Raw genomic sequence first — 15,019 nt, 5'->3', positions numbered from 1 at the left:
CCTCCAGGGTGTTGAATATGTCCTCAATGTTACAGCCACGGATGACAATGCCTCAGGCGGACCTCAGGCCTTGTCATCCACGGCTCAGGTCATAGTTGGAGTGGACGACGTGAATAATAACAAGCCTGTCTTTGAGAAGGTAAGATGATCCCTCACCCACAGTCGCCTCATTAAATGTTGTTTAGTCTTTCTCTTTCTACTGGTTTGATAACAGCAGTGGGAGGGGCTCTCCCAAATCATACCACTAACCTAGGACAATGGCAGGAGAAACGGTAGTCACTATGCAAGGTTTTCTTTTACTTTCTTCTAAATATATCTGTCTCACTCTTTTCTTGTTGCGCCTGCCTATCCCCTGTAGCTCTCCTCCACTCCTGTTTCCCTGTCTTTGTCTTTCTATCTCCTCTATTCATTAGCCTCTATCTCTCCTCTCTGGAGGAGCGATTAGTGAGCTTGACCCTCATATCTGCTCTCTCATCTCTCTCCTACATCATCATGGTCTTTTAATTAAAGCTTCAAGGGACGTGGGAGAAATCCCGACCGAGCCACTCTCGAAGTGCTACATCTCCTCCTGCTTTTTTTTACTTCACTAGCCATGTTTCAGTTTTAAATGGGATGACTTTTCAAGGCCCTTGAGGTATCGCGAGCCAAGATTAGGAGTGGGGCCATGCTGAATAAACCTGGCTCACTCTGTCATGGGTGGAGGTGGGGGTGGAGGCGTTTTTCGTTCCACTTCAAGAAGAAACAGAGGGTCAGGCAACAAAATGAGAGCCAAGAGAGAAGACAGAAAAGAAGAGAGGGATTCCTGGTCGGCATTTTTTTTTCATGTGCACTGTATGCTCAATTGTCTCTCTCAGGAATCTTCTCCTGGCATCATACCGTAGTCTATGATTCATTCTTTTTTTCCCTGCTGGCAGAAAGCTGTGAGCAATGGACAGACAATCCCCAGACACCCCCCCAAACGACTCTTCTAAGTCAAAAAGAATTGAAATGATGAAAGCACACAAACCTGGAGTTAAAAGAAAAGAAAATGTAGCAAATAAAAATTAATGATCACAGACAAAAACATTTTAGTGTCTAAAAATAGAGAAAAATAAAAGGAAATTCTGGGAAAAACCCTGCTGTACATTAGCGTTTCAGTTAGTGAAGACATCCGAGGTTCGCTGGTGGTTCCTGGGTCACTAGAAGCCAGCAGCAGGACACTGAAGCAGAAAGGCCCTTTTATCTTGTTTTGATGCCCAATCTTACGACATGCCGTAGCCTCTGTGGAACTCAGGGCTGGATCAGTGGACCAAGACAGAGGCAGCAAGAGGCTCGCAGAGAGGTAGTGAAACAGAGAAGCAAGATCTCACAGAGTGGAGGCTCCAGCATTTCCCAGGAGCAGAAAGTTACATAAGCTGATTAGATTTATTTTTAAAGCTTTAGTACTTCTCTGATCTGCACTCATATACAGTGTTTTATAGAAGCAGAACATATTGAGTAAAACTGAATAAAACACAGGACAGTGCCTGTCTCAAAGGGCACGGTTTTAAAAACAACAATAAAAAGGGAACTCTGGAGCAGCGTGGTCAAAAACAACCAGCCAACAAGCCAACTTTGAAAGTGCTGATTAAGCAACTTTTTCCTCCGTAAGCACATACCAAATCCCATCCCACTGTCATCTATTCACCCGCCCACCCGTTCTACGCTTCTGCTGGGTCACGCAGCAGCACACTAAGTCTTCCACTTTTTCCTGCTATATCCCAAGTTCCCACTGCCCACACCTCCACTGTCTCCTTTTATTGTAAGGGAGCAGAAGCTCAAAGGAAGAAGTCTGCCACATCCATAGCAGCCTTCATGTCAGTACTGCAGTTTTATTTCCTTCAGTGTCATTACAGAATTTAGTATGTGCTTTTATATTCATCCAGTCCTCGATGGCCAATGCCTTGCCTTCTTGGTCAGTATGTATTTAGTAGCTTAAATATGGACTCCATAATGAAACAGAGAGAACAAAAAGTGTGAGTGGTTCAGAGAGGCAGTTCATTAGCTTCAGAGCTCGGGGCACACAAGGTTTAAAACAGTTTTATTCTTATGATCATCACAGTTACTTATGTAATTACTTATAACAAACAAGTGACTTTTTTATTTGTGATATTCTGAAGTATACATGTTACATGTATTTAGAGCTGAAACCTCACGTAAATGCAACAGAAACTATGTTTCTAAACAACAAGCTGAGGTCAACAAAATCCTGTTATGAAGGTTTCACAGTACGGTCTTAAATGATGGTCATTCACAACTACTGGCTCACGACTAACCTAATTCTGTTTTCTCAAATACAAATCTTAGCTAAAAATGTAGGGTGTCCCGACAGCCGGTCGGGCATAGCGGAAGGCTTCGCTGCTGCTTGCGTTTGATGAATAAACTGACTCACCTCTACAGGCTGTTGGGTTTGTTTTTGTAGCCAAATCTTCCTTTTCAGTGATTTTTTTTTTTTAACTATTTGTATCTCATTTCCTCGTGAGCAAACAAAGCCTGCTTGTCACTCACAATAAATTGTGGTAGTTTGAAAAAGCTAAAGAAAAAAAGTTGCACATTTCAGTGCATATTTTGACATCTCTTTTTTGTGTTTAGGCTTATTTTTGTGTTTTTCCATACGAAGTCTCTCATCTGACCTCCTGAGGATTCGTTTCTTGTCGGCTAACAACTTTTTAACTAATGACACTTTGACCCTTTTAATAAATTAGATGCTTGTAGCCAGACCTTCTTATCTTCCTCAAAGTCCCAAAACAACCTATGGAAGCAAACAAATGTGAAAGAACAATGAAAAAGCCGGATGATGGAAAAATGGGTGGCAGTGGAGATGAGCTAGAAAGAATGAGAGTAGGCATGGAGTAAAGGTAACAGGAGACAACTTTAACAAAGCCCTCCTGTAATTAATTAGGTGTCAAAGGAACACATCAGCCAGCAGCACTGAGGTATTTCTCTCTTTCCTCTGCCTCTGTAGTACATCAACATCAATGCTCCAGTGAAACAGGTAAAAAAAAAAAAGAATTTGTGATGGATAAAGAATAAGCGAGAAAGTTAAAAGACCACAGAAAAAGATACAATAAAGATAAATTGAGCAAAGCAGAAATGGTGCTTAAATTGGGATACTAAAGCTCCTTATGTGTCTGACAAGTTCTGTGATTAACAAAATCTTTGAGCTAGCCAACAGGGAGCAGCTACCTTACAACACGCAAAGAACTGACAGCACTGAATAAATCTCTATGATGACTCCAAGAATGCATGCGGTGTTAAACAGGGAGTAGTGTTAATGTTTTAGAGTTGAATTTTAAAGTATTCACTTCCTGGGTATATACAGTATATCACCCTTCCCTCGGGAAACTCCAGATCCTCCAACACTTAAAACCGAGGACAGCAAATGATTCATAATTTAAGTGTATTCTCTGTTTTTCTTTCATATTTAGCAGATCCTGCACATTTTATAGCAAAAAGACATGTCTCTAAAAGCATTTTGAGAGGAAAAAAGAACACAGTGCCATAAATGTTATGCACAAACTCTTCTGCTGTTCCTCTTGGCAGTTTTATCTGCAGGGAATTGTTGCTGTAATAGCTCCGACATGGGTGTCATAACTGTTTCTGTTTCTGTTTAGTTGCCTGCTATTTTATTTTCAGATCTCTGTTTGTCACGACATATGGTTGAATAGTCCAAAAAATTACCTCCTACCTCTTTTTCCTAATCACATTACCTTGATCTCAGTGCAAAACATCAAGGTGACAGGGAATCTATAAGTTGTACCTTGGGAAAAGAGAAGTGTGCTGTGCAGAGAATCCAACAGCAATTATAATAGAATCTTTAGAAATATAATGTTGGAGCTTGTCTACATTGAAAGTAAATGTTCGGAATATTTTTATGTCCATCTTTGATCCAGTTCAGTTCATCTCTCTTTCAAAAGATACTCCAAACACACAGGCACACAGATGATGTGCAATCAAAAAGTTCTGTTACTGTAACAAAAGAAAGCCTTATTAAAATTCCCTCTTTGTTCTTAAAGGTCTAAAGTCTTTTGAAACCATACACCACCCTCGGAATTTCTGCTACGTTTGCATCGATCCTGAAGTCCTATTTGGACTTACACATGTGTCTTTTCAGTTTCTGTTCATTGATCTCAAGCTTGCACGGAAACATTAACTTTGGTATCAAACTGACCTGTCTTTCATATTATGACTCATACATCTGTTGTCAGAAGTTTACATCCATTCATCGTGGGCATCAATGTCATGGTAATGTGTGGCTAATTTTAATCTCTTTGAACTCTTCTTTTTCCAAGGTGGAATGATTTTATAGCATACATCTTTAACGAGTTGCACAAGTTTTGGGGATTTGGGAATTTATTGGGGATTTTCAACAATGGGAAAGTCCATGGAACTCAGTGAAGATTAGGAACTGTAGATTTATACATGTCGGGAAGGTTTCTTTGAGTCATTTCTAAACAACTGCGGATTCCAAGATCATAATCTCAAACAACTGTTCAACAGTACAAATTTTTGGGATGTGTCTACTTTGCCAATATATGGACGAAAACCATAACTGCCAGCCTCAGATGAAAGGAAAATGGTTAGGATGTTCAGGAACAACCCAGAAGCCACTAAGGCTCAAGCCTGCCATGGTAACTGCTGGAAGGTTTCACCAAGTTTGCAGCGACCCACATGGACAACCAAATGCCTGTACATATTCTACCAAGAAGAGGGGTCAAATATCCAGGCAGAATTATCTCAATAGCTTGCTTGTAGCTACAAAAAGTGTGTGGTTGAGGCCTGTCTTGCTAAAGGCCATTTAACCAAAGATTAGTGTTGGTGTATGTACATATTTGAGCCTTTATGTATACTTTTGTCCCATTTTATACGTAAGTACTGTACATCCAATTTTTGTTGTCTTAAAGTAATTTAAGATGCATGCTGAACAATTATTTCACCCCGGAAAAAGAAAAGTTCAAAGAAATCTCCATAAGTCCCAAATAGCCGTGACGTTCCTCCCCAGTGTATGTAAACCTTTATTGTAACTTAGTCTAAAGAGCTTAGAAAGAAAGCGACTTAGACTGCCATGATGGATAACTGAGAACCTACACAGACATCTTATGATTTCTTGTTCCCTGAAAGTCTTTAGTGCATGAGTCCCATGTCCAAGCCCAAAGAATTCCATTTCAGATTAGCAGCATGATGGCATTTCTTCCCCAGAACCCACTGGGTGTTTTTTTGTTTTGTTTTTTCACCCCACCATGAATGTGTCGTCAAGGGTCAGACTGTCAGGCCTACAGAGCATTTAAAACACATTTGTTGTTGTTGTTTTTTAATTCACATTGTAGGGTCAGTGTTTTGATAGACCGTAGGATATCTAGGGCACTCCTGGCGTTGGTCACTACGAGGCTTCCAGGGCGTGACCCACACATGTTGGGAGTGCTGGGTTCTCCGTATATGGACGTTTTTTGTGTTTTCTGTTTCCTTGAACGCTGCTGAAGGCTCTTAGCAGTAAACATGCACACTGTACACCAAAAAAATCACCTTTTTCAAAACACAAAAGCAACAACCAACACATTGCTAAACTGCTTTTGAGAGCGTTTGCCTAATGGCATCTGAGATTTGTTCCACCACCCCGGTATCAACCACTTCCGCTTTAAACAGGTTAAGCAAAAGCTGATATTTTTTAAAGAAAAAGAAAACTTGCTGGGCACAGGCTTCCCACTTTCTTTCCTGTGGTTATTTTCAACATTACACTTTTTGTCCCCCAGTAAAAGACTACTGTAGTAATTTTAAATCTGTCCTTTCAACATTTAACTTCCCACACACCTTTGCTGACTGTTTGGATGGAATGGCGTATTGATCTAAGTTTCTTCACACTTTCACTCCTGTGGTCTTCTCTTCCTCCCACCTGTCCTCCCTGCCTCACTCATTCTCAGTGTCAGCAGTACCGTGAGAGCACATCCGTCCTGGAGAACCAGCCAGCGGGGACGTTTGTTCTGCAGGTTCATGCTGTGGATGCTGACGAAGGCTCCAATGGCAGGGTCACATATGGCTTCATGCACAAAGACTCTACTGTGCCTGCATTTAGTATACACCCAGAAACCGGTACGGAAACATACAAGCACTCGTGTGCACACACATACACATACAGAACAACACATAGGCTTTTATCCCACGTGGATAATATTTTACAACATGTTCCTTTCAGTCTGTCAGTCTGTGGTCGATATTGTGCAGGGAATAAATGGGAAAAGTGCTGGACATGAGCCACTTTGGGTTTTTGATTATTAAGCTTATTTCAGGCACGTTTCAGCTTGATTCATTATATATAAAAAATAGTATCTGCAGATTGGACTGAATTGTTATGCAGCTTTACCTGTAGTTGAGCTAAAAGTTATCATGCATTAATATGTTTATATATTATGGAGCTTTTTATTCAGTAGCAACAGTAGAGCATGAGATATTGTAAATTACATTGCTAAAAATTATTTCTAAAATAAATAAGACAATTCTCTTTGGACTTGACAATAACTACTCTTGAAAAAGTCTCATTTTCTTTCATAATGTGCCTCTCATCTTCCCTACTGTGTTTAAAGTTTAGCTTCGAAGCAGGCAGAGGCAATCATTTTAGCGTTAAATTACAAGTACTCTGGGGGACATGAGACCAAGCAGTGTTTGCTATGATTCAGCTATCTGATCGACCTTGTTATCTCTGTCTTTCTAGGAGTAATTGTGACGGCCAGGAAATTTGACCGCGAACGGCAAAGGGAGTACGCGGTGACAGTGACTGCCACTGACCAGGCGGCTGACCCGCTGATTGGCATTTGTCAGCTGAACATTCTCATTCTGGACCAGAATGACAACAGTCCCAAGTTTGAGAACCTCAGATACGAGTGTCAGTAGATATTAGCTCGACCTGCTGCATCGCAGAATGAAAGCACATGCATATAGATTAAAAACAAGATTTAAAAAAAAAAAAAAACATTCTCCCTATTTTGACAAGAAAAACTGACGCTAATGAGCTAACAGTGTTGGTGTTAGTATTCCTATGATGGCAGAATTTTTAGTATTACAGAATTGGAGCTCTTTACTAATTGCTCATGTATTCAGTTTTTCATGTCACTGGGGAATTTCTTTTGTCTTTGTTTTCTGCTTTCTGTTGTTGGTTGTTTAAGCTTCATATTTGTTGTCAAATTGCTGAATTCCTTTCTTAATTAGTTTTGTTTACTAAAGTTTGTCTACAGTTTTTGTTTTTTTGTTTTTTTTATTGTTTCAAGTTCGAGTTTCTCTCTTGCCTCTGTGCTGATGGATGCAATATCAAAGACTACAAATTAAGGTCTCTTGAGCCACTGAATTGCAAAGCAGCAAAGCACTCTTATTCTTATTCTTCTCCTACAGACTTCCTCCGTGAGGATACTATGATTGGAACTAGTTTCTTACGGGTGGCGGCTCACGACGATGACTTTGGGACCAATGCAGCCATCACATACTCCATGTCTAATGAGCAGCCAGAGTACCTAAGGGTCAACCCACTGACAGGCTGGGTGTACGTTAACCAACCCATCTCGCAGGTACACTTTAGCTATGTTCTGGATACCATTTGCTCTTTTTTAAAAGGCTTAACTCGTACAGTTTTCCGTTCCTATGGAAGTCCATAATGAGATTCCAGATGCATAACAAACACATGAATAACCTATGCAGCTACTTATCTTGCAGGATTCCTTGGAGCTTCAAGCTCAAGCTATTCTAAATGATAGAAAAACTCTGAAATTGTGAGACTTCCTTTAATAATTCTACTGGAGAACTATAAAAAAGGCAGCAGGGAACTTCAGATTTTAACTAAACTAAGCTACTTCTCCCAGTATCCAAGTACATTTGCATTCCAGCCCTTTATTTGTTGACCGTGAGGGGGCAGAAGTCCTGTGGCCAGCAGCAGACCGCAGCCCGCGAATGTGATAATGTCTTCACTAAGGCCTTTTTCTTTGCCTGCAGGAGAATTTCTGTTATTTCTCTCACTTCACTGCTTCTGCCTGCTTCACTGCTAACAAGAAAAACAATCTTGGTGGGAACATGAACAAGCAATAGAGGAAATTGCCACGTAGCCTGTGCAAAACAAGTCTGCACCTCAGATGAGTGCTGTAGTGATAAAAGCCCCAAAATCAGCGGTGAACCATCTTCCAGTGCCAAGACGAATGAATGTTTGTAACCTCTGCACCTTGCATCTTATACTGACCTCTGGAACCAAGCCAGTATTTTTGGTTTCACTGGATTGTTCGCCAGAACATGGCCCTGTTTGAAAATATAAACTTCTTTTCCTACTAATGAGTACAAATGAACAGATCCAGGCAATGCCTACATGCTTACTTCTTCATCATTTGCCAGCATGACAGCCTCAGTGTCTTAATTGCTGAGAGCAAAGATTGAAATAAAAAGTGCTTTTTTTGTAACTGCAATAAATATTGCTATTGGAAAAGCTTTTATTTCACTCAGAATTATGAAATTACAACTTGCCCATAACATCCACAACTTGGTTCATAAACCACGAGGCTCTGGACAAAACTTCCCCAAATAATGACAGCTCATTCACACTGGGGTTACAGAGTATTGTTACGTTTTTTCTCTTTACTTGCCAGAACAGATCATTTCCTCTGATTGCAGTGGATAAAGCTAATTGCTCTTGTAAGGGTTGCAAAACTCCATTCCCCTCCGTTGCTCGACAATGAGCCATGCCCTTCAATCAATACACTTATCTTTAAGTATGTTTACCCGAATGCAGCTTACCGTCGATTTCATCCTGCACTGAAGTGTGGAAAATGGATTGGTTGCCGAAATCAGTTTATATTTGTCTTATTTCTAGTCAAAATTATCTCATTACACTTAAAATAAGACACAATCAGCTACAGGGCAACATTTCAGTAAGCTAAAGGAACTTGTTTCAAGACAGTGAATCTTGAAACTAGAGAAAAACTAGAGATTTTTCACTTGTTCCACTGGCAGATTTTTTCACTTAATACAAGATATTTTAGCTTAAAATAAGTGAAAAAATCTGCCAGTGGAACAAGTGAAAAATCTCTAGTTTTTCTCTAGTTTCAAGATTCACTGTCTTGAAACAAGTTCCTTTAGCTTACTGAAATGTTGCCCTGTAGCTGATTGTGTCTTATTTTAAGTGTAATGAGATAATTTTGACTAGAAATAAGACAAATATACTTGGTAAGATTTTGAGTTTTTGCAGTGCGTCTGTAAGGAAGCCACGATTACGCACCCCTCGGTCCCACTGAATACAACATCTTGTGACTTTCTCTCCCCCTTCTCGTCTTTTTGCCTGTGTGGACTTCTTTCCGCAGAGGACCTACATTACCAGAGACATTGTGGCTACAGATGGAGGAAACAGGAGCAGTTCAGTGGAGCTGGCTGTTACCATCACCAATGTGAAGAACCAGCCTCCACAGTGGGAAAAAGACAACTACAACGTAGTCATACCAGAAAACACCGTCCGGGACACACCCATCGTGGTATGTTGCTCCGGGGTTGCACAGAAACATATGGGTTTGAATTCAGTTCAGTGCAAATTTATTTATACATTAGCAATTCTCACCAGTTGCTTTGGGGCTCTCTATATGTAAGGTAAAGATGAAGAGGTGAAGACAAGCTAATACTGGAGAAACATGATCTCTCTTTCTAGTCTCTGGTACAGCACAACAGATAAATCGGCCTTAAGCTTGAAGAAGTGTGCTCTGCTCTTCAACCAGTGTGGATAAAGCTGAATGGGGAATGTAGTCTTTGCCCCTCCCTCATTACCACTATAAAATGCCCCATATTTCTTGAGATATGAATGTGTGTAGCTGTGTCATGCATTTCCTACAAAAGACAACTTGAATGAAAAAAAATGTTAAAGAGATGGTTGTCTTTATTTGTGGTGAACGAATGCACCAGAATAAACAGTTGCAGCATTAAACTTGAGAGAGATTTAATGAATGAAGCTATAACCAGACATACAATATGCAAAATAAATTAGTTGATACTGTGTAATCTAATCACTAAAAAGTAATTGACTGGCTTTTATATAGTTTTATAGTTTTCTACTCTTACTGAATAATAAAAGCACTTTCTACTACTCGCTTTATCACACATGTATTCATACTGAGCTTTATTCTGTTCCTCTAAACACACACAGACACACACACGCTCATTCTGATGGATGCCCAAGGAGACTTGCACATGCAGAACGGAGGAGTCAGGCTTCCTCCAGAGCACACAAATAGATTAGATCAGTACTTACACAGTATGTTTTTATATATATGAATTGTGTTGTGTTTATGTCAAGTACATGTGAAGTGGGATATGTACATGTATGTAAAAGATGCACTTGACATGCCATGAATCCATATTTATATGTTAATAATTTTATTTTTCTTTGTTTGAAGGAGTACTTACTTTGATTTTAAAATTAAACGTTTTTGTTTTTTGTCTTTTTTTGTTTTAAACTCATCTAGTGTCTAATTGGCAGTCGGGCTGTTCCTGCTCGTTTTTCGGGGGCAATTATCACATGTATAATGCTTGTGTTTTCAGATTCTTTCTGTACACAAAGCCCTGCTACACTCTAATCCATTTTTCATGGTAACAATTTTTTTTTTCAAAAAGTTTTAGTGGGGATTTTCTCAGCGGGCTTTTTACTTTGGTCTTCAATAATAAAGGAGTTATGTGGAAATACTGCTTTTATGCACAAGTATAAACTGGAGAAACTGGAGAAAAAAAGGCCCAGTTTTAGTAAAAATAAAGATTAAAGATTGTACAGACTATGAAACAACATTAAATGTTATCCCTTCCTAAACGTGTCTGAAGAGAAGAGCAGAGGCCCGTTTTGTGTCGGTCTTCCCTCACAATCTTTTTACAGCTTTGATGTGTTTTTAAGGCATTCAGTCGGTCTTAATGGCGAGCAACAACAAAAGAGTGTAACTGTGTAGGAAGTGTGTGGGATGCCAGTGCAGCTACAGGTTTAGGAACCGCAGCTACAGAAAAATGCAGACATTCAAAAGACCCTTAAATCTGTTGATTCATTGCTTGTGTGGTTCAGATGTATCCTGTCAACAGCACTTTGTTATTTATGGACATGGCTTTTCATGCCATTAACAGTATTTTCTAAGAGTCTCTTGGAAGCAGTTTAATCCATTAAAGTTTATGATGAATATTCAAAGTCAAAGGGTTGAAATAAAAAGACATGGGAGAATACTTTATACGGCACTGTGTGTGTTTAATTGTGTTTGTTGGAGATGCTGATAAAGGGAAGCACACAGAGCGCGGTCCCTGCGGTATGGAGTATAAATTGAGATGGCAGATCAGTGTTGATTTGACCGTTGAGCAAAGATAAAATGACTCTCGGTGGGTTGTTAAATCTCTGCCATGGACATTTTGAGTTTTTATGTCCTAAATCGGGGCATATAGTAGTCAGACATGTTTGCTAGTTCCGCATGCCTCGCAGGGTGTCTCATTATTGTAGCTGCCATGCTCTGCAGGTTGAATGGATACAGCTAGGTCACCCATAGGCAAGCCGCATCGTGCCCGAAATGGCATTTTTGATTTTAATTGGGGTGTATGTGGCATCAGCTTTGAATAGTTTCTCCTTAATTAGTTTATGGAGAAAGCAGAATGAAGAGCAGAGTGTTTCCCTTTCATCCCACAACATTTCAGCGGGTTGTTGTCTAGTGTAACAGTTTGAGACTTTCTATTATTTTAGTGTTCATTATTATGGGCTGTAAAAGGCTTTTTTCCCATTTGGGCAGATCGTTTTCCCCCTATTTGTAATGCACCCTTCAATTGGAGCTCAGCAGTAGCTCTTTACACTTCCCTTCCTGTCCTGAGGGTCACTGCTGGAATTTAGCATTTTTCCAGCTCTCAGAGTTCATAATTGGAAACATGTAAAAAATTTGCCAAATGCAAATTGCTGTTGGTTTTCTGGATTTCTGTGCTGTTGGTCATCTCTCAGGTAGAATCGTTATGGGTGACTTCCAAATATGAGAAAATGAGAACGACACGTGGAGGCAAATAAACCCAAACCTTGTTGTGGGTATTAAATGTGAATTCAGTCGTTTATTTGGTAAGACAACTTCCAGGGAGTCAGAGTGACTCATTTATAGTGACACTTTATCTAATGGGAACAAGGAGAAAAAAAGAAGTTCATTAAATCATTTATTGTGCAGTTTATTGAGTTTTCTGAGGAACCACTAGTGGACTTTGACCATTTCAAAGACTTCTTCCCAGACATGGATGAAGGCTACACTAAAATTCCTTCTGTGGAGATTTTAATATTTATGTGACAGCCCCTCTGTGGTGGTGTCATGCAGACAAAAAAGTGAGGTATCCCATTGTTTTGATATTTTGCCTTTATTGTTTCCCTCTTTTCTTATCTTTGTTCCAAAAAGACCATCAAAGCCACTTCACCTCTTGGAGATCCCAGAGTAACTTATAATTTGGAGGATGGCATGGTCCCAGAGACCAACATGCCAGTGCGCTTTTACTTGACCCCCAACCGAGAGGATGGTTCGGCATCTATCCTGGTGGCAGAGCCCCTGGACTATGAGACCACCAAGAACTTCATGCTGAGGGTTCGAGCTCAGAATGTTGCTGCTGTACCACTGGCTGCCTTCACGACAGTCTATGTCAATGTCACTGGTAAGCCCTCTTTTATTCACGCTTTCTTTTTGTAATTTAGAATCTCCAAATGTAACATGTTTCATTTGATATCTCATGGAAATTGTCACAACAGTCGCCCTGTGGAATAATTTAGCCTTCCATGTGTCACATTTTATTTATTAAAACTTACTGTTTTATCAATAGATGCCTTTAATAAATGCCCGTTAAGTGAACAGTAAACATAAGCAAAACAATGTTGTTAAAACATGGTATGATTAAAGGTACAAGGACAATGTCACACAGATGCATTAAATCAGAAGCAGGTAAGAATTTAGCGAGAGGAAGTTCAGCAAAGGAATGAATTTCTGTTCTGTGACAAAACAAAAAAATGCCAGTCGAGTCGTTTTTTTTGGTCAGGCTGCGTAAAATAAGCTCCAAACAGAATTAATTTCTCGAGTTTTCAAGATACAGAAAAATAAAATCAAGAAAATACTTGATAATAAGCGTCATTATGCATCTTTGGGAAATAAGTCCAAATAACTCCAAAAGTATCTTCTTTTCTAACTTACCATCAACACAATTGATAACATTACTAGTAATTTCATCAGTTATTAGTTACACAGTCATTTGTTTGCAATAAAATAACTTAAGTTGAATTTAAGATCGCGCATGATGCCATTTAAATATCACACAGTTAGGTAATGGTATACTATACTCCTCACAGTACAGTGTGCAATGAGACAACTTGATAACTTGTAAATACAGATAGATTCTCAACACAGTCTTTGTTTTTAAAATTATGTCAATGTAGATTTTGTCAGTCAGCATTGAACTTCCAAAAATCCAAATTTGAGCGGTGCAGGGCAGCGACCTCGTTAACGTCAACATTTCATTGTCAATTGTTATCTGACAGTAAAAAAAAGAAAAATAGAATAGAATAGAATAATACTTTAATTGTCCCACAAGGGGAGATTTGGTTGTAACAGCAGCCAGAAATAATATGTATAAATAATAAATATGTCCATAGGAACAAATGTGTTATGAAAAAATGCAGCAGAGGGAGGGGAGAGAGTAGCAAACACACATAAACAGCTTGCAGAAAGCCAGCGGTGGCACATAAAGCAATATGAGCAGCACACACCTAGTACTGCACTTAAAAATGAGTTCATGACTACTTTGCCCACACTCTGTGGCTATAGAGTCAGCACAGAACAACATGAAGGTGATGGTTTGGTCATTTGTTGGTTAAATAAGAGTTTTTTATTGTTTTACTTGCTGTCAAAGTGACCTTTTTTATAATTTACCAGAGCCATAATGTTTCTGTTAAACCCAGCAGCCTCTTTTAACACTAAAAAAGTGAAGAATGCGGTGTCGCTGCATGACTCTGATGTTTAGTTAATGTGTTACAATACCAGTCGCACAAACTAAACTGAGGCGGAAACAGGTTGTGTATTTGATAGTGAACAGTTAGTTGCAGCTCTACATGCATGTTGCTGATAAAACATGTTTTCTTTTGAGCATTCTCACCTTCTGTGGTATGCTTTGACTCAGTACAGTAGAAAAGTTCAGTTCAGATTATTATTGTTGTCTTGTTATTCAGCATTGATCTGTTGTTGTACTGGTCCTTTCTAAATTGGCCACAGAAGAAAATAAAGACTGAATAGAGATGGCAGGGCAGCCGAAGTCTGCCAACTGAGCTCCAATTTTCCAGTAGAGTTGTTTAAAACTACACAAATCCAAATTATTTTGAAGAATTTGACAGCTTTTGGGAGTGAGCATAGATATATACATATATATGCTTAACCCCAGTGCCTCGCTGCCACTGCAGATCTCACCCTGTCACTCAAAGCTCACATTTTCCAATGAAAGGTCACTCTTCTCTATCATTTTTATTCTACCATTATTAGTTTGGTCTGTTGCAGTTAATAGTAATGCCCTGCTGACCAGACACGAGCTATGAATTCCCTTGTAACATGCATGCATGAACACACACACACACATATGCACACATACACATACTCCATTTCGAACTGGTCTTAATCCAGTAAGAAATAATTAATTCTCACAGACCCTCTCTTTCTTTTTCCCGACTTTCCTCTTCTCTTTTCGCTCACCCCTCCTTCCCCTTATCTGTCTTAATAAGAAAGCTCTTCGACTTCTCCAGAGGCAGTCAGTCTGAGGAAGTGAGGGAGGTCTAATGGATTTAAGGCCCCATTTTTAATTCATAGATTAAGACATTTGCTGAGAAGAAAGGAGAAAGAAAAAAGGTATATGAAGCAGCATTAGATTTAATGCGTGGCTCTGTTCAAGTCATTTCTGTAATGCTTTTGGTCTTAAATCAGCTGTGTTAAAATCTGGCTTCCGCTGTTGAGGAAAACGTAAGCTCTCG

The 15,019-nt window shown here is 39.5% G+C and overlaps 1 protein-coding gene across 1 annotated transcript in view; it reads left to right on the top strand.

Moving 5' to 3' along the window:
* Positions 1 to 15,019, top strand: part of LOC146678143 (neural-cadherin-like) — a 334,730-nt gene that overhangs the window by 136,771 nt on the left and 182,940 nt on the right. The window contains exons 8-13 of the mRNA XM_085410097.1: positions 1 to 139; positions 5,937 to 6,105; positions 6,725 to 6,895; positions 7,399 to 7,571; positions 9,345 to 9,512; positions 12,420 to 12,669. The exon at positions 1 to 139 is cut by the window's left edge and continues 34 nt beyond it. Coding sequence (XP_085266223.1) covers positions 1 to 139; positions 5,937 to 6,105; positions 6,725 to 6,895; positions 7,399 to 7,571; positions 9,345 to 9,512; positions 12,420 to 12,669 — 1,070 coding nt within the window. The remainder of the gene's footprint in view (positions 140 to 5,936; positions 6,106 to 6,724; positions 6,896 to 7,398; positions 7,572 to 9,344; positions 9,513 to 12,419; positions 12,670 to 15,019) is intronic.

This window comes from Rhamphochromis longiceps, linkage group LG1, assembly GCF_057381845.1.
Source record: "Rhamphochromis longiceps isolate RC_006_pf linkage group LG1, R_longiceps_female_GT1.1, whole genome shotgun sequence".
NCBI lineage: Eukaryota > Metazoa > Chordata > Actinopteri > Cichliformes > Cichlidae > Rhamphochromis > Rhamphochromis longiceps.
Note: the sequence above shows the minus strand (reverse complement) of the source record. Positions and strands in the feature narration are given on the sequence as shown.